The 18,498-nt window shown below is 45.5% G+C and overlaps 1 protein-coding gene across 1 annotated transcript in view; it reads left to right on the top strand.

Moving 5' to 3' along the window:
- Positions 1 to 18,498, top strand: part of SERINC5 (serine incorporator 5) — an 88,129-nt gene that overhangs the window by 33,211 nt on the left and 36,420 nt on the right. The window contains exon 2 of the mRNA XM_028518804.2: positions 8,759 to 8,926. Within this exon, the coding sequence (XP_028374605.1) occupies positions 8,759 to 8,926 (168 nt within the window). The remainder of the gene's footprint in view (positions 1 to 8,758; positions 8,927 to 18,498) is intronic.

The raw sequence follows: 18,498 nt of genomic DNA, 5'->3' as shown, positions 1-18,498 counted from the left end.
ATGTCCTGGGGCTGAGATTGACAACCTTCTGTAAGTGATCTGCCTCCCAGGAATGTTTGTTTGCTGTTGAACTGCCAGAAAGTAGAGTTAGTTTACCTTTTAACCTTAAACCTACTAAAATATATCACATGTGGAAAGTGGTATGATGGAATAATTCAAAGAATCCAACTGCTGTCTGAGAGCAGAGAACTTGATCAACATTCTTTGGTGCCGAAAGTAACCCTAACCTCCTGAGAAAGGGACTCCCCGCCAGGAGAAGGGTTTGTCCCCGTCCCACTGTCAGACATCCAGGGTGTCCACAGCCTGTCTCCGCCCCTTTCAGATTCGGACCCTGTGCGTGCTGAGTGTCCTTGAGGAAGGCCGTTAACCCTTGCCTTTGCTTTTCATGGAAATGCCATTGACTGAAATCGAACAAGTCACTGTTGAAACCAGAGTGAGAAACCACCCAGCAGGAACTCCTTTCTGACAAACCCCCAGGATTCTGCTGCCACGGTTATGGGAAGGACTGTGGAAGCCTTGGCATTTTTAAGGGATTCTTTAAACTCAAAAAAGAAAAAAATACAAGAAACTGAGATGAAGAAAATATGTATAAGAGCTAATTTCTGGACAGGGCAAATGTATAGCTTATTTAACTCCTTGAACTTATGAACTTACACATAGCTGTTCAATTTTTCTCATTTTTGTTTCAGATTCTACCAAGTAAAGGTTTATCTATGTAAATAAAACTCTAAAAAATATTACAAGGTTAAAGAATTTTTATTTTTATTGTGGTAAAAAAAACCAGAAAATTTCCCATCTTAACCTTTTTTAAAGGTACACCTAGTAAAAATATTCTCGTTTTATGCCTTAGTTACAGTGAGAATTCACTCTGGCTGTTTTCTACCAATCACAGCTGAAGTGGACTTCATTTACTTGCTGATTTATGTAACAAATATTTGAGTGCTTACCAAATAGATGGAACAAGAATGTGGCTTTGTTTTGTTACCAAATAGAAACGTTTACTGTTTTTCTCATTATAAGTGCTTGTTCAGAAAATATAGAAAAGCATAGTCACTCGTGATCCTACAGCTGTGTTAACTACTGTCGACTTCCTGGTATACCCTTCCAGGTCGTTTTTTGTTGTTACTGCTGATCTCTGTCTTGTTATATTTGTGCCCAGATGCTAGCCTTCTCTAGACTCTTGGGTTATGAACTACTTTCAGTTAAGGCCTTGTGGACATCTTTCCAAGGCAGTGAATGTTTCCGTATAATCTGCAGTGTTTCCATAGGTTCATTGTATTCTGTGATCGTTACTCTCTCCTTGAACATCCAGGTTCCCTTTCTGTCTTCTAATAACACACAGATGGTCATTCCCATGTACATCTTTGTATTCTGGTGTAGTGAGGGGAGAAATGAGGTGTGTTACTGATGCATTCCCAGGAGTTAGCACTGCACGCAGTAGGTACGTGATAGAATAATAGTTGAGTGAATGAATGGTCTGGTTGTTTTCACAGGATTAGGAACGGGGCTTTTAATATGGGGTAGGACTTGATGGTGAGGTAGGGAGCTTGGTGACGGGGCGGCTCAGCAGCTTGGGGCAGGGCTTTCACAGAGGTCACCCAGGTCCACTGAGGCCATAGGCTGCCTGGGCAGGAGGAGGAAGGGGCCCAGCAAGGGAGGTGCCTTCTCCAGATAGTTGTTAACTGCTTGCTGTATGCCCAGGAACAGGAGAGAAAAACGGCTTTCTCTCTTGCCGCCTCCTCTGCACATAGCTAGTTTCCCTCCTGCAGGAAACCGAGGTTTCGGGTGAGCGTCGTCTGCCCTGGTCGCCACTTGCCAGCTTTTTTCCGACCTGCAGTTGCCTAACCTCTCTGAGCCTCTGTCTCAGCTCTGTTGAGTGGTGGTGATATAATAGCTAATGATGTTTGTTGTGGCTTGCAAAGAGTAAGAGATTAATTACTGTGTTAATTGTTAGCTAATATAGTGGATTAAGTGAGCTTTAATAGGGGGCTCCATAATCTTTTGTAGGGAGAAATGCACTATAAACTCATACAAACCAACTTACCAACACAGTATATAATGTGTTGAGTTTTATGAAACAGTCATTTTATGAATTAGGGACTGCCTGCAACTCTGCTGGTGGTGTGGGAAGATAATCTTTTATTGAGCAGAGGAATTGTGTGTTCTTGTTCTCCTGGCTTTCAAGTCCCATCAGTCCCTTGCACCTTGCACAGTCACCAGAGAAGGACAGTAACCGGCACCATTGGGGGGTGGGATGGCAAGAGTTGACTGCCTTTCTGTTGTGGTGGGAACAAAAGCCCACATAAGTCAATGGGAGGCTATTTCTGGGCTTGCAGTAAGGAGAATGAGCTGCAAAATATTGGCTGTTGAATCGGGAACTTAAATGAACATTGCCATGGAAGTAGACCCGATTATTCATTGCCTCTCTGCCGACCACATGGGCAATCTGAGAGCCTCAAGGGCGAGAGAGGAAGAGTGGGCTGTGACATGGCATGGGTGGTACTGTGTGTCACTGGATGGCATGGAAATCTAAATGCCATTAAAGTACAGAGAGCACCATTAAAGTAAAGAGAGCACCATTGAATGAAAAGGTTCGAATCCAGTTTTATGTCTTTAATGTCTCTATTTCCTTGATGGTGTAACTGCCCAGCACACCCAGGAACACCTGAGTTCTGCTTCTGACAGCTTTGGCAAGCCTTTATTTTGGAGGACCTTCCTTACTACTGCGCCTCCCCTTGCTACGTAGTAAGCAGCAGTGCTGAAATTGGTGTAATTTAAAAACTATCTTCTGTCTTTCCTCAGTTCTGCTAGTGATCCTGTTTTTCCAAGCCAGGAAAAGGGACTGGATGAGGGGCGGTGCTGGACTGGAAGGTTCTTTCCTTTTGAAGTTGGGACTTAAGTTTAGACATATTAACGCCAACTTGGCTCTTCGCAGCCCTTGAGGAATGAGTCCTTCAGAAGGAGTGTTTTCCACATTGCTGAGGGATTTACACATCCAAAATAAAAGCATTGAAACTAAAAAATTTGACCCACATTTGGGATGATTCTTGTGACAGAAGTGTCCTGTGACTTTGCCACCTCCCTAGATGGAGTCAAGGGGACATGACTTCATGGGTGCCTGGGCTGTCATCACAGATGAGTCTCTCACTGGGGGGGCAGCTGTCCCTTGCAGAACATCGACCACGAAGCAGTTAGAGTGATGCTCACATTACCTATGAGGCGCTTGGAGAGCTTTTGGCTGCTGTACTGCTCAGTTCTTCTTTTTTGATTGACTTCTCTTCTCTCTTGCTTTGGGGTTAACTCAGTGTGTTTGCCTCTCACAGTTTGTTTTCAACATCTAAAAATTTATGGAGGGTAGGGATGTCAGATCATCCCTTGCAGGGATGACGGGAGTGAAGTGTAGATGCCACCGTGCCTCTGGAAGATGGCACTTGCTGTCCATTGCATTTCCCTGCCCAGACCTTCAGCTGTAGAGCCCCCCTCAGCACAGTATGCCAGGAGGCCACGACTACACGGAGTTGAATGTGAAATGAAACCTCTGTGCTTACTATCTATCGTCTGTCACCCAGGCTTCCTCAGTTTACAAGTGAGGGAAACCAAGACCCAGAGAGGGAAGGTGGCTTACCCAGAGCCACACAGAGTTAGAATCCAGGTCCTAGTGTTCTTGGACCTTTGTTCTTTCCACCAGTTAGTCCCTCCTAGTCCCTGCGGGCTTAACAACCTGGTCTCCACGCCTCTTAGCACGGTGAAAATAAGACTCGATGGAGAGAGGGGTCTCTTATGAGTAAGATAACATGGTGTGTGCGTGGGGTGTGTGCTCACACTGGTTATGACATTGGGCTTTACTTTCTTCCTGGCTCTTCACTCTTTCCCGTGGGTGTTGTTGGCAGCCGGGGCTTCTAGGTTGAAGGAATTGTGCTTTTTAATTTGACAGAACAGGAGCCTGGACATTACTGCCAGCCCTAGCTCATGTTCCTGTGATTATGTCTTCACATGCCTGGCATTGGTCCTTAGAACTGCCTGTGTCCATGGCTGGTGGGGAGGGCAGAGAGGGAGACTGATATTTATGTATTTACTGTGGGGTGTGTGTGAGCAAGAGCGTGACTGTGTTGTGGGGACCCTTAAGTAGGAAGAGAAAAGTAACACTTGGGAGTGAGGCTCAGCTCCAGGTGGCAGCAGGCAGTGGGTGTCCTTTCATCCGGGCTCTGCCCTGGCAAGAACAAAGTGCCTTGTATTGGGAAAAGCCTTTGCTACTCATGCGGTTGCTATTTCAAAGGAAGTTGGCTGGGTCAGGGTATGAAGGGCTCTTTGAGATTTTTCTTTTTCACTGTGTTGGGGAGGGGAAGGTTCTTCAGAAAGAAAAAAAGTCACATGAGTCAGTGCCATGTTTGCAAATGCTTCCTATTAATATCTTCAAACTTTGTTGCTTTTCTTAGTCACTGTTCCTTTTTTATTAACAAAAATTGCAACAGCGATCAATGCACATAGTAAAAACACAAACAGAGAGCAGAGCAGGGAGAAGTAGGCCTCTCCTTTCCTCCCCACACGGAGGCCCACTCTGTGGGTAATTGACGTGGGTAGCCATGGCGCACACACCCCTGCACGTGAAGATATGCATATATCTATGAAACATCAGGGCATAACGACTGTGTTAGTTTGCCGGGGCTGCTGTGATAAAGCGCTATAGGCTGGGTGGCTTAGACAAATTTAACCTCTCATAGTTCTGGAGGCTAAAAGTCTGAAATAAAGGAGTCAAAGGGTTGGTCTCTTTTAAGGCCTCCCTCCTTGGCTTGCAGATGGCTGTCTTTTGCCTGTGTCTACACATGGTCTTTCTGTGTATCTGTGTCCTCATCTTATCTTCCAAGGACAGCAGTCATATTGGATTAGGGGCCACTCCAGTGACCTTGTTTAACCTTCATTATGTTATTAAGGACCCTGTATCCAAATATTCTGAGATACTGGGGGTTAGGACTTCAACATGTGGACACTTTGGGCGTGGGGTAGAAAGAATAACTCAATTCAGCCCATAACACTGGCATACTCTTTTTAACTACTGTGTGTTGTATAGATAGCCCATGATTCATTTATCTAGTCGTTGTGTGTCTGGAGAATAAGACTCTCCATGCCTGTAGTGAACAACCTCACACCCCAGTCTCTGGGCCACTGTGTAAGTATACGTGCACGATGAGCTTCCAGAGGAATTTCAAGCATTGCCCTCCAAAGAGATTGTCTTGGGTCCTTCTTGAGCATATAAAAATTTCTTCTAGAAAAGGCGAGTGTGCAGTCTGTACAAATTAAAGCCCGAGTACTTTGTGGTACAGTGCTGGGATGAGAGGTTCAGGGTGTGGCGCACAACTTGTGCCCGTGGCCCCGTGGCCTGGGCTGCCGGCCCCTTGGAGGAACGTTGCCACTGTGACTTTACCACACATCATTCATTCAGCATCCATTTACTGAGCGGGTGATGGGCACCGTGTTATTCATTTCTCTGTTGTTTTTAATAGAATTTACTTTTTATTTTGTGTTCAGTTGTTATTTTTATCCTCACTGGAGGACATGCTTATTGACTTTAGAGAGAGGGGAAGGGAGGGAAAAAGAGAGGGAGAGAAACATAGATATGAGAGAGAAGCATCGATTAGTTGCCCCTTGTACACGCCCCGACCAGGGACCAAACTCGCAACCCAGACATGAGCCCTGACCAGGAATCAAACCGTGACCTTTTGGTCTGTGGGACGATGCCACACCAGCCAGGGCAGTAGACTAGTTTTTAGAACAGTTCCAGGTTCACAGTAAAATTGAGAGGAAGGTGCAGAGATTCCCCACTCACCCTCTGCCCCACACATGGCAGATATACCCCTCACCAGAGTGGTACGTTTGTTACAATTGATGAACCTGTGGTGACTCCATATTATTGTGCAAAGTCCATAGCTTACAATAGGGCTCATTCCTGGTGTTTTACATTCCCTGACTTGTTCAGTGAAAGGTTTTGGCCTTTTACTGAAGCCATGGGCTACAAGACACTGGCACTCCTCTTCAAGCATGGGACAGCCCTGGAAGTCAGGCTGGCCGGGAATTACTCCAGTGTCTAAGGTAGGGACCAGGGCAGTGACATACTCAGAGTAATAAAGCTGTGAGTGGCAGGGGCTGGGTGTGAACCTGTTTCATTCTAACTTTTACTTTTCCAGAAAGAAGTGAGATTTTCCTAGATGTTAATATAATAATTTCTTTTATGGATGCTGTTTTGAATTTCTACCTGTTGTTTAGGTCAACCTGTATTTAGCTAAAGATAATGCACTGCACCCTTCGTTGTTGGCATAGTTTGTTTGATAAATAACTTTTAGGCTACTAGGAAAACGGTATGGGATTTTATAGGCGCGTGTGTGTGTATGTATGTCTATCTACTTATCTGTCTGTCTTATCTATCAATCATACCGTAATATACAGGGGCAGTGAAAGTAAAAAAGCTTTGAAAAGTCGGATCCTTCGACTGCAACGTGACTTTAATAATAGAATAGGATTAAACCAGTATGATTTCTTTTTCACATTTTTCGTAGTTACATCTCCGTCACTGTTTGTGTCTTTAACTGACCAGCTAGGCCCACGTTATGTGTGTGTCAGTTCATTTTTCCCTCTGTGGAGATAATACATTTAAGTGTTGATTCTACTGTGGGAAGGGCCTATCATGGGAAACATTAACTGCTTTAAAAATTTTCTCAAATAGGATATTTCGTTTATCACATTTGAATTTAAAATACAGTAAGACTGGTTATCTAAGAGCGTAGAACTAAAGAGCCAGCCCCCAGTGAAGGAGGCAGTCGGAAAGGAACAGGGAAGATGAGGAGGAGGGAGGTGGGTCCCAGAGACCGGGTGGAATGTGCGTGGGAAGCACGTAGTGAAATCGGGGGTAGAAAATCTGAGTGAATGAACTGTACAGGAAGGGGCCATACAACACCACACGGGCAGTAGTGTTAGGGTCCCACTTGTGTGAGCTGTTAGCTCAGCCCAAGTAGAATAACTAATCTTACTAAACAGTGGATAACCTTATGAAGCAAGAGGAGTCTTTGGGGGAAGATGGCTTGGAAAACTGAGTGAAGAAGGAGAGAGAGTACATTAGCAAAAATTTAAAGTAATGAATCAGTACAGAATGACCAAGGCCTCAAGCAATGGCAGCTTCATGAAGTAGATGCAATAGCTTGGGAAATGGCTACATTCCCAAGAGCCACCATAACTTCCTTGTGATTACAGCCTGCCTTACACGTGTTGACCTATAATCTCTTCTCGTTCTAAGTGATGTTTATAGTGTGGCATTCTAATTAATGCTTGATTTGCAGCTCTGCAGGGTCTTGAACTTTCTTCCAAATCATTATCAAGAGACTGAATTGTTAGGTTGTAGGTTGAAATAGACGATAGTATAATACAGGTAGGTTTAGTAGTTATTTGCAGTTTATGATTATCTTGTAGAAATCCCTCCCCAACATGAGGTGTGTCTGATAAGGTCCAAGAGATCACAGCATAATCATCAATACTGTTACCGCCCCCACTTTATAAATGAGGAGTCTTAAGAGGGTTAGTAACTCACTCATGGTTCATAGCTCGTAGGTGGCAGACCCAATCCCCAAAGTCAGGCAGGGTGACTTTGAGCTTGAGCTTATAACACTACACTCTACTGCCCTGTGCTTTGATGAAGATGTAGTTTCTTATAGGACAGTGGAAGTACACTACATGATATTATAATGGTGGACATATGTCAGTATACATTTGTCCAAACCCATGGCATACACAGTGAACCCTTAGGTGAACCATGGTCTTTGGGTGATTGTGATATACCAATGCAGGTTCATCCATGGTTTAAAAAAGAAAAGTACGTTCTTGTGAGTAACACTGATAAATGGGGGCACCTGTACATGCGGGAGTGGGAGTACATGGGAAATGTCTGCTGCCTTCTCAATTTATTGTAAACCTAAAACTACTCTAAAATGTAGTGTTTTAAAAGAAGAAAATTAACAACAGACCCACACCTGGAAACCTAATCGCTGTTTATTCAGTACCCCCAGATAGTATCTAGTTGCATTGACCAATCAAGTCCAAAGATTAAAAAAAAAAAAGAGCTGCTTTCCCCAAATAAAAGGTGTGTGTGCTAGCAGAGGGACAGCCGGAGCTCTGAGTTCCTCTGCACCGGGGCCCCACTCATTAGCCGAAAGCCTACCATTAGGGGCACGAAGCTGTAGTAAACAATGCCAGGGTAAGAGGCATCTGTTCCTTTTGAGATCCAGGTTGGACGCGCCACTGTTTCCTGTGAAGGAGGATGGATGCCAGCACACCTACCCGTCCCCAGGTGTTCATACAGTTTACTCTTTTGCTCATGGGTAATGGCAGGTCCTTTTCTTGGGCCTGATCCCCTGTTTTCCATGTTCTCCTCACCTCACTTTGGCCTTTTGCTAGTTTTTGGCTTCTCTAGCTTTTAGCTGATCCCAGAAATCTTTATTTTGCCTAAAGTAATGATGATAATGTGTCAGGTGAATTGTGCCTTTTATGTTTAATTACTGGGCTTCTCCCAAGCTTTAACACTTATCATTCAAGACAACATTAGACCAATTCAGGCAACAGCTTCGCTCACATACTGAATTGTTCCAGCATGCTCCATGGGCAGGATGGCTCAGAAAAATGGTCGCCTGAAACATCGGTCTGCAGAGGGCTGGGGCTGGGCTAGCAGGTTTGTAAAGCAGCGGCTTTAAGACGGTGTTGTGTGTTCCTTTTCTAGCTGGCCTGCTGCTGCGGGTCTGCTGGCTGCTCCCTCTGCTGTGGCTGCTGCCCCAAGATCCGACAGTCCCGGAGTACCCGCTTCATGTATGCTCTCTACTTCATTCTTGTCGTCGTCCTCTGTTGCATCATGATGTCACCAACTGTGGCTAGCAAGATGAAAGAGCATGTAAGTCTGCCCATTTCAACTCTCCTCATTTCTGGTGGCTGATGAGGGTGTGTGGGAAACATCCATTTCAGCGGTTAGACGCACCCACCCCAGCACGGCTTTGGCTACTCTCACTCTCTCTGAACCTTCAGGGAAGCCTCTTCAGTGCTTTTCTGCCAAGCAGGCAAACCACTCATCCTCTTGCTCTCTAGTAGTAGAGTGGAAGCAATCGATGCTTTTGGTAGAGAGGGTTGTGTGTTTTGTCTGAGCCTTGTTCATAGCTGTCTCTGATTAGATTTATAGGTTTTTCTTATAGACTTTTGTGCCTTTCCCTTCTTGTAAGCATGGTTGCCAACATCTTAGGAAGCAGCTGTTGTAAACACTTAATCTGTCATATGATAAAGCCTGTGATAATTCCATAGATAATCAGGGCGATTTTTACTTTTCTAGATATGTTACTTGTAGGGTGACCTGTTGTAGGGTGGGTGTCTCCAGAGGTGAGGATGGATTTCCAGTCATTTCTCGGGAAATGTCTGTAGAGGTGGGCCTGGTAAGTGATGCTGATGGAGACACATAGAGAGCCTTCTGGAATTGCCCCATAGTAGGCCTCTTAATCAACCAGGTTACAGGGGGTGGGGATGTGTTGGAGTTTTTGAGGGAATTCAATAAATAACACCATCTTTGCCCTCCTAGGTCCTAAACAAATTGACAAAAAGACTCAGTGTCAGCTGGTACATGCCAAACATCACCTCTGTCCCTCTCAGAGTTATGAGACAGTGTGACTTGTTTCTGCGAGGAAGTGGGTTTCCTATTACTGATCTGCGAATGAGTCAGACTTACCCACCTGGAGAGTGCACCCAGGTCAGGGCAGGCTTCATCTGCAGCGGCAGTTTGTAGGGAAGAGGAACAGCCTGCTTCTTGGCAGCTCCCTTGTAAGGGGAAGGGAAAGAGGGAAGGCGAGCTTTGCAAGCCCTGTTTGCCTTGACATACTAAGCACTCTGTGCTCTTGGAACCCCACCTCAAAGGGAGATGGCATTCCCAGGAGCTACTCCCAGGAAGTGCTTGTTCTCCCCAACCTCATTCTGAAACTACAGACCATTCTAAATACAATCAAGTGTGTCAAAACAACCATTTTCCTAAATGCACTTGACATATTCTTGTCCATTAGGTAAAGTAGGCCCTCTGAAGCTTTCTGTTGTAAAATGCAGGAATTTGAGTGCTAAGGTGAGGCACTTGACTGTGGACTGACTGATGGCATATGGGAAGCCACTATAGATTCTTGAGTCAGGAGGCTGCCATCAGAGGGACAAGTGCAGACATTGGGGGGCGGTGAGCCCAGCAGTGGCGTGTGTGCAGGGCGATTTGGGCTCAGAGCAGGAGGACGAAGGGAGGGGAGAGAGAAGGGGTTCTTATAAATGGGAACCTCATAGAGGCTCTTAGAAAGGTTGCTTTGCCTATCCCCTGAATGTACTTATTTAAAAATGGTTTGGCTAAGCTTCCTGCATAGAGAATGAGGTCCCTGTGGGCGAAATCAATCCTTTTCCAACTTTAGGGCCTCACAGGAGGGCCGGCCAGCTGGTCACAAAGTCAGCTTGTTTTGTGGCCTATAGAATAGAATCTGATCTCATCCTCAGGCCGTGCTTGAGGGTGGGTGTTGAAAGGTCCCCTTAGCAGGAGGCACACTGGGCTCTGCTGCAGTCCTCGCCCCCTCGTTGTTGGCCTCTGGAAATGTTTGGGGTTGTGCCGGGAAGAGGAGAAAGCATGTGTGTTTGTAACAGGCTGGACGGGAGTGTGCAACTGACTCCCACCCAGCATTCCTGTGCAGTGTCCGGGGCTCTGTCCGGAGCCACACGGGCCTTTGCTTTGCCAGTTAAGAGCCTGAGGGAAGCAGCCCTTTCACATATTTTCAGTTTTTGCCTTGGTTTCAGAATGCGCCCTGTGTTTAAATCTGAACGAGAGGGAACTGCAGGGAGCGGCTGGGCCAAAGTTCGCCCTGCTTCTTTTCACTAGGGACACTCCTCTTTCCCACGAGAGCTTTGGCTTGGAGAAAGCTCTACTGTGCTGCTTAAATAGGGCGTGATTTTTGTCTTCTGGAGCATTTTCCCACCTCAAAATGTGTAGGAGCCATTTGACTGCAAGTCGTTCATGCCTGTAACCCACTCATTCAAGTGGGTATAGTCTTGAGATATTTGATGCCTGGAGGATGAAATCCATTTTAGATGTAGAATGCTAAAAAAAAATGGATGAGAGGTTTAGGCCTCCTGACCTGTACCACTAAATCAAGATGTAACTTCTTGGTTTGGAGGCAGGTGATGCTTTGAGTTTTGGGCACCCAGGGAAGCTACAGGGGCATTTGAGGAGGGAGGAGAAAGGACTTCTTGTTTTCTGTGGAAGAGGGGTCTCTAAAACCAAGCCTGCTTTGGAAAAGGGAGGACAGGTGACCTAGGTGGCCCTCAGGTCTTTTCCCCTGTGAGCTCAGTGTGCCATGCTGAGGTGGGAAGAGCCTCACACGTCCCTAACCTGAAGCGCTTGGATCCCCTTTCATTGTCCATGTTCCACTCGGTTCCTGGGCTGCTCTGATTCATCGAGATGGGTAGTAGGTGGTGCCTGAGATGGCTGCATCTTCACAATTCAATTTTTTTCAGAACCAAAATACATCTTCCACCATGTGGAACACTGCTTTTTTGTGTACTGTATGTTTGTTTTAAATTTAAATGTTGACAAATGATTTCTCATATTAGGAAAAGAGGCCACTCAGATGTTTATTTGGATAACTGTCTTCTTGTTCCTTCATTTGTTTTAGAAAGCATTCTGTCTTGTTGCTAAGCTTACTTGATCTCTTTAGGAAACGTTTCATTTGACACTGTTTTCTGGCTGGGACTCAGTCGGTTTTCCTTTGAGTGAGTAGTAATGCGGAACTGCCCTCCTGTGATGGTTATTCTCTCCCTGGATGAAAGAGCTTTCTGGTTCCTTTCAGCCAGGGTGCTAATGCTGCAGGATGGAGTGGGCTTCAAAGGGACACTGGACAAGACCTAACAGGATCCGGACAGGAGGGGACTGACTCGTGGCTGCAGCTTCCCCTGTGTCTTGAAAGCAGCTCCTGAATTCCATTCTCTCCCTGGACTTGATGAAAGTGGTCTGCTGTTTAGAGTCCCGTCCCCCCAGCCCCACCCCTTAGCCCTTGCCTCACCTGAACTCTCCTAGCCAAGGAGCTATAAATTAGCCTACAGGCTTTTGTCTGGGTAATTAAAAATAAATACATACATAAATAAATAAATTTGGCGGCCCTTAGAAGGGCTGGCGTGCTCTCGTTCTCCAAAGGCCCTGTTCCTGGATGTGCACTTACAGCCTGTCTCACTCCTTTCCCCTTACTCCTTCAACCCTTCCCCAAGGCATTTGGATTTGCAACTCCCAACATAGTTTAAACCCTTTGAGTCCACGAGTTTCTGAAAGGGCTGTAAATGTCAAAATGGGCGGAGGGCTCTCTTACCTCACTCGTTCTGGTGGGCAGTGTGGAAGCCGCTGAGTGTGCCGGGGCGGTGCGTGCAACTCTACGTGCAGAGCCCAGGCCCAGGCCGCAGCAGCCCTCTCCTGCTGTAACTCGTCCACCCCTTTGCATCCTGGAATCTGGCATTTTTATCCACGTAACTATTTAGGACTTGTCCCAATCACTGTGGTCCACTAGGCTCTCTGGACCACTCAAGCTCAGGACTCATGTAGGGTGGAGGTGGGACCCCGACTTTGTTCTAAGCTGGACCCCTCCTTCCCCAGGTTAAACCCATTACCTACCCCTCTTCCCTTTAAAGTCTTAAGTACACATTCTAATCTACATTTACCCTGAAGTCTGAAGTTTTCCAGGAAGTAGAAAAAGGGTTGAAGTAGAGCTACTGATTGAATTTAGGCCCTTTGAACAAAGGTAGCAGGTGGGCTTAAAGGATTTTTCTCTGTTTATTCAGAAAATCCAGTCTGTCACAACAGGTTCCCTGGAGGTGATATATCAACTTTCTTTTGGTCAGTATTTCTCAGTCATCTTTACTCTTCATTGTCTCCATCAGAAGGAGGAAGGAGGAGATGCAGTGATGGGAAATTCATGTCAATTAGCAGTATGAATGTAAGATTATGTGGAAGTAAATGAAAGTGAAACAATCAAAAGATTACTTGTAGCCAGTCTCATTCCAAGGCCATGTCCACATCTTGGTGCCCATCACTCAGAACGACGCGGTTGTCTCCTCTGTGCCTGAGCCTTAGACACCCGCCCCCTTTCTCGTGCTCATGCTCCCTGCAGGGCAGCGCCTTGTTTCTGGCTTTGACTGTCCTGCACGTCCGTGTGTCTGCATTGGAGCAAGTATTGTCTGGGGAAGGCCTTCCCTGTGCTCGTCCAGGAGGGTTAAAAAAAATGGAACAGACTTACCACAGGATCTAGCTAAGAGGCAAGAAATGGGAAAAAGGGATGCAACTCACATTTATGCTAAGTGTATTGCTCTGTGAAAGGATAGCTAATATCGTGCAGTGTTAAGCAAAGAAAATAATCTCTTTTAGAGCATAATTTGAATGGAACATTATAATTTTTTAAAGTGGAAGAATCTTTTCTTTTTTAATTTTTAGAGAGAGGGGAAGGGAGGGAGAAAGAGAGAGAGAAACATCAATGTGTGGTTGCCTCTCACATGGCTCCCCCCCACTGGGGCGCTGGCCCACAACCCAGGCACGTGCCCTGACTAGGAATCAAACTGGCAACCCTTTGGTTTGTAGCCCATGCTCAATCCACTGAGCTACACCAGCCAGGGCCTAAAGTGGAAGAATCTTAAGTCATAATTTGAACCAAACCTCTTATTTGACAGGTAAGGGGAAGTGGCTTGGCTAAAGCTAGAAGTGACACTAGCCAAGTGCCACTACTGGGTAGACGTGGCACTAGAACCAGGACTGCTGACTGCCTGGCAGGTGCTTTATCTGCCTCTATGACTAGGTTTGGTTGTGCAGACATTTACAGAAGTAACAGGAAAAGGCTTAGCAAGCTTATCCTTCCGCCTGCTTGCTAATCTTTCTTCTGGAGGTTGTGGTGTGAGAGAAGTATTTCTTCTGGAAACAGCACCACCTGGCGCCTTTGGCAGCTTTCTTAGCTTATCTTTCCCACCTGCCTCCTTGTCCTGAAGGCCGGAGCTGGGCTCCAGGGACTACTGAGAGTCTGGTAGAAAACGGAGGCAACCACAAATCTGGAGTTTATTTATTCAGTGGCTTTGCATGTAAAATAGAACCTGCCTTCAAGTTGTGTTTGGTATAACCACCTTTTTAAAGTAAACAAACATCAGCAGTGAAAAATATTCCACTTTGATCTGAAACCCTGTGTAGTTTGTCCCAGCACAGAATGGCAGGTATTGAGGCTGAAGCTGGCAAGCTGGGCTCTTGTTTTGATTTTGGTGTTTACCAGTTGAATGTTAAGAGAGCTATGTACCTGAGACCTGGCATCAGGTGTTGAACTATTAGAGTAGAACTCTCCATTCTTAGCTGGTGTTCTATGTTCTTGTGTTACAGCAAGTGTCGAATTAGCAAATGTATATATTACTGACTCAGTTCTTTGATTCTGGAGCATTGTTTTAAAATTCAGCTGAGATAGAGTGCTTTTCAAAAGTTCTCGTTCTGAACAGCAGCAGACTTCATTGCGCTGTTGTTCCTTACATGTGTCAGGTTTATCAGTGAGTACGTTTCTGAGGTTAAAGATGGGTTCAGGCCATCAAACTTGAAGGTCTTTGTAGAACATGGAGGGAAAGTTCTCATTGTGGCCTAATCAGAGTTTCCCTGTGGGGAAGTTCCATCCCTTAAATCCTCCAGGGTTTCCAAACAGCTTTATCTTTGGTGAATCACCATTCAGGGTGGGAGAAAGCAGAGTCCCTGCAACCCTCCTATCCTTGGCTTCTCTCATTGCTGGGCCTCACCCTCCACACAAGTGAATGCTGGGAAATAATGGTGGGAAATCGTTTTGTACTACAGGCAGGGATTTGAACTAAATGGATATCCCGCTGAGAGTCTTTTTTTTTTTGAGTCTGAACCAAAGACAAAGAGGTTTGATCCTTGTCCAGCAATAATGAGCTTTCCAGGAGCCAGAAAACAAGAAACAATAGTTATTGTCCTTGGTCTGCAGGATCCATTACCCAGAAGCTTTTGGGGATGGGGGTGGGGCATCAGACATTAACAGGATCTCTGTTTCAGGATGGGCCTGGCTGGGAGGGGAGAAAGATAAGATGTGAGAACTTAAGTTTTCCTAACCCTTTTTTTTTCTGTCATCATCAAAAGCATCTGTTAAGCAACTGTCCGCAGATGGGGCCTGGGAGCAGTCTGCAGATAAACAGGACAGACAGGAGCTTACAGTTAAAAACGAACTGTTCTGTCGTTACAGAGACTCGGGCCAGAGGGAACGGACAAGCGGCACAACACATAATGAACCCAGAGACAGTAGCCTCAGAGAGCTTGGTAGCAGGAAACATAAATATTGTGAATAGTTGAATCTTGATTCTTTACACAGTTTAAAAGTAGGTAACAGTGTTACTTGGGTACACTGTAATCCTAGTTCATGTTTTAAAAAATCTTCTAAGTCATGTAACTCATTCCTTCCTTCCTTCCCTCCCTCCCTCCCTTCCTTCCTTCCTTCCTTCCTTGGCCGGTGCCAAGCACCCTGTGAGATGCTGGGAATGGAACTGATAGCAAATTATAAAAATTACTCGAATTTAACTTTTAGTTAAAAATGTTACATTAGCTCTCTAAAGAGCCATAGCTCCACTGTGAAGGGGGAAGCAGCTTTTGCCACTCCCAAAATATGCCTTTTAGGATATTGATTTCAAGCTGTTTGATTGCTGGGACATAAAAGACTCAGAAACAAACCTCCCCCCTTCACAGCCTAGAGGTTCAGATGGAGGATCTCTCCCACGAGGGCCAGAGGTGAGCCAACACTTGTTTGCCGGAGATTTGCTTTCCCGTCTCCGTGGATATGCCCTCCCTGCCCTTTGGAGTCTCTTCACCGCCTAGCTGTCTTCCCAGCTTGGAAATGGCATGTATACCTCAGCTACTCTGTACCTCTGTGGTCACTGTTCTTACAGCCCCCAAATAGATATTCATATAACAGACTCTGGACACTTTCTGCTGTTAATCTGTGTCTGTTGATTTGATTATTAGCCCAGCTAAAAGAACTTAACACATGAGAGGAAAAACACCTTTGTGCGCACAGCTGGCTGTCACGATTTCTGTTTAAAGATTATGAAAGAATACAGCCGTGTCCAGGAACCTAGAGATGTGCCTATGAAGCAGGTTTCAAGCAACATATTGCTTGACATAAGGAAAGGATGTGGCCTTTTAAATCCAAGAGGGATAGATTTGTTTTTCTGCTCTGAAGGTAATGCAACTGACTTACAATCTGAAGATGGGTTGCAGAACTCTGGTTTGTTTGGAAATGGGTAGACCTCTTGACCCCAGTGATGAAGACCCCAAACAGGATGACAGGATGATGCCAGGGGAGAAATAAATCAGATTAGGAAAACCATGGAAATTTACATCATAACTGACTAATCAACACAGCCACAACCCCAGATCCTTTACTGGTGACTTTTACCTGTAAAAGACCCCGTTTGCAGATTATCGGGGGGCTTGGGTCTTTGAGCATCAGCTGCTCACTCCCCTTTCACCAGTACCTTTGAAATATATGCTGTCTTTCCTTTTACTACAACCTGGTATCAGCCTATTTGTCTGTGTCAGTGCTAGGCAAATGGATGCCACTTCTGGGTGGACCACAAGGATGTGGTGTGGGTAGCATATAGTCTTTGTTCTTAGAGAACTGGACCTCAGATAGGGGCAAATGGGAACAGTATGGTAAGTATAGGGCGGGGCAGAAGTAGATTACAGTTTGTGTGGAAAATAATCCAGCAATTAGTAAATAACAGTACAAGAATAAACTGTGTTTTACTTAGTCACAACTGTAAAACTACTTTTGCCCCACCCTGTATGTACAGAAAGAGCCCCCAACATGAGACCTGGTGTGTATGCAGGTGTGTTTGAAAACTAGAAATACAAGAACTTCGTTAGCGACTATAAGAGATGGTAGTGTCAGTGACCATTGGGTTGACCATTGGGTCGTCTTAGACCTCAAGAATGCTCTCTTCCCTTCCTCGTCTGGAGACTGGGGGCTGCGGTGAGGTAGGAGGTCTGTGAAAGGGAATTGGAGTGTGTTACAATCCCTTTAAAGCAGGGCTGAACTTAATCACAAGGGTGTTGGTTATTTTGGGGGTGTGGTTTTTAAATTTCAGTGAAGCTGTTTCTACGGTCTTAAAATAAGTCTAAAATTATCTTTTGACATGCCGGCTTTCATCACTATGGGTTTTATTTTTGGTTCCACGGGCTGTTTGCATAATAACAGATGTGAGGAATTTTTCCTGTTAGAGCCATTGAGAGCTCTGACCCACAGGAAATGCATTGCACTCCCAGGCATGCCCACCCCCCACTCTCTCCACTGCTCCTCCAAAAAAACTTACCGTGCAGGCAGGTAAATTAAAATACCTAATTTGCTGCACTCGCAATGACAGGGGAGATGTACAGTTGGATTCGCTGAAAGCACAAGTTCCATTTGGGGAGAACAGTGAGCCCTGTGGAGAAGGGAAAGCGCCTGAGAGAGAAAGCGCCTGAGAGACGAGAAGGCAGGACAAAGTGCTGGCACCCTCAGATGTCGTCCAAATGAGCTGCTGTGCTCTCTGCTGGTCCTTTGGCCTTTGATCTGCAGAGTAAGTTATCACCAGTTGTCATTTGCCTTTGAGATGTTAATTTATACTTCAGCAGTTCTGCACAACTTCTCAGCTATTCTTCCTGGTGGTCCAGGGGTGGGCGAACTGGTCCTGTGAAGAGCCAGCTAGGAAAACATTTTCGGCTTTGAGGGCCATGTGGTCTCTAGCAACTGCTAAACTCTGCCATTGTAGCACATAAACAGCCCAAACAATATGCCAACAAATGAGCATGGCTGTGTTCCAATAAAACTTTATTTACATAAGCAGAAGCTAGCTGGATGTGACCCGCAGGCTGACACTTGCTGACTCCTGTGTTAGAACTTCGTGGCTCTGTGCATGTCATATGCTGTTAAATTCTCCTCTCTAAAGGGGACACTTCAGTGGCCTGAACTTTGTGCCGAGGACACCAGCGTATTTGCTTGTACTGCAGATCACTGGCCCGTGTGAACCACATACTGGGTTGACTAGGGAAAAATAAATTGAGCATATGCTTAACAGTATATATACCTTGTTCTGTGTAGCCCTTTGCGATCATTCTCAGGTAAAGATAATTAGTATTCTATTTATGTAGCCAAACCAAGCATTTTGGTGATTGGGAAGAAGTAGGAATGGAGAAAATAAATGTGTGTGTACCCTAGTTTACTTGCTGCTGGCAGTGCCCACATTCAGGTTCAATAAATGGTAAAATGGGAAGGACGCTGGGCCAGAAACCTAAACGTCTGTCGTGTCCTTGTCCTCACCACTAGGATTGGGGAACAAGTAAGTAGGGGCCCTCAGAATGTGAGATTGCAGGTATGGTGGAGTCCAGACTTTGGGGGATGGTAGACTCTCGTG

Source organism: Phyllostomus discolor, chromosome 3 (genome assembly GCF_004126475.2).
Source record: "Phyllostomus discolor isolate MPI-MPIP mPhyDis1 chromosome 3, mPhyDis1.pri.v3, whole genome shotgun sequence".
NCBI lineage: Eukaryota > Metazoa > Chordata > Mammalia > Chiroptera > Phyllostomidae > Phyllostomus > Phyllostomus discolor.
Note: the sequence above shows the minus strand (reverse complement) of the source record. Positions and strands in the feature narration are given on the sequence as shown.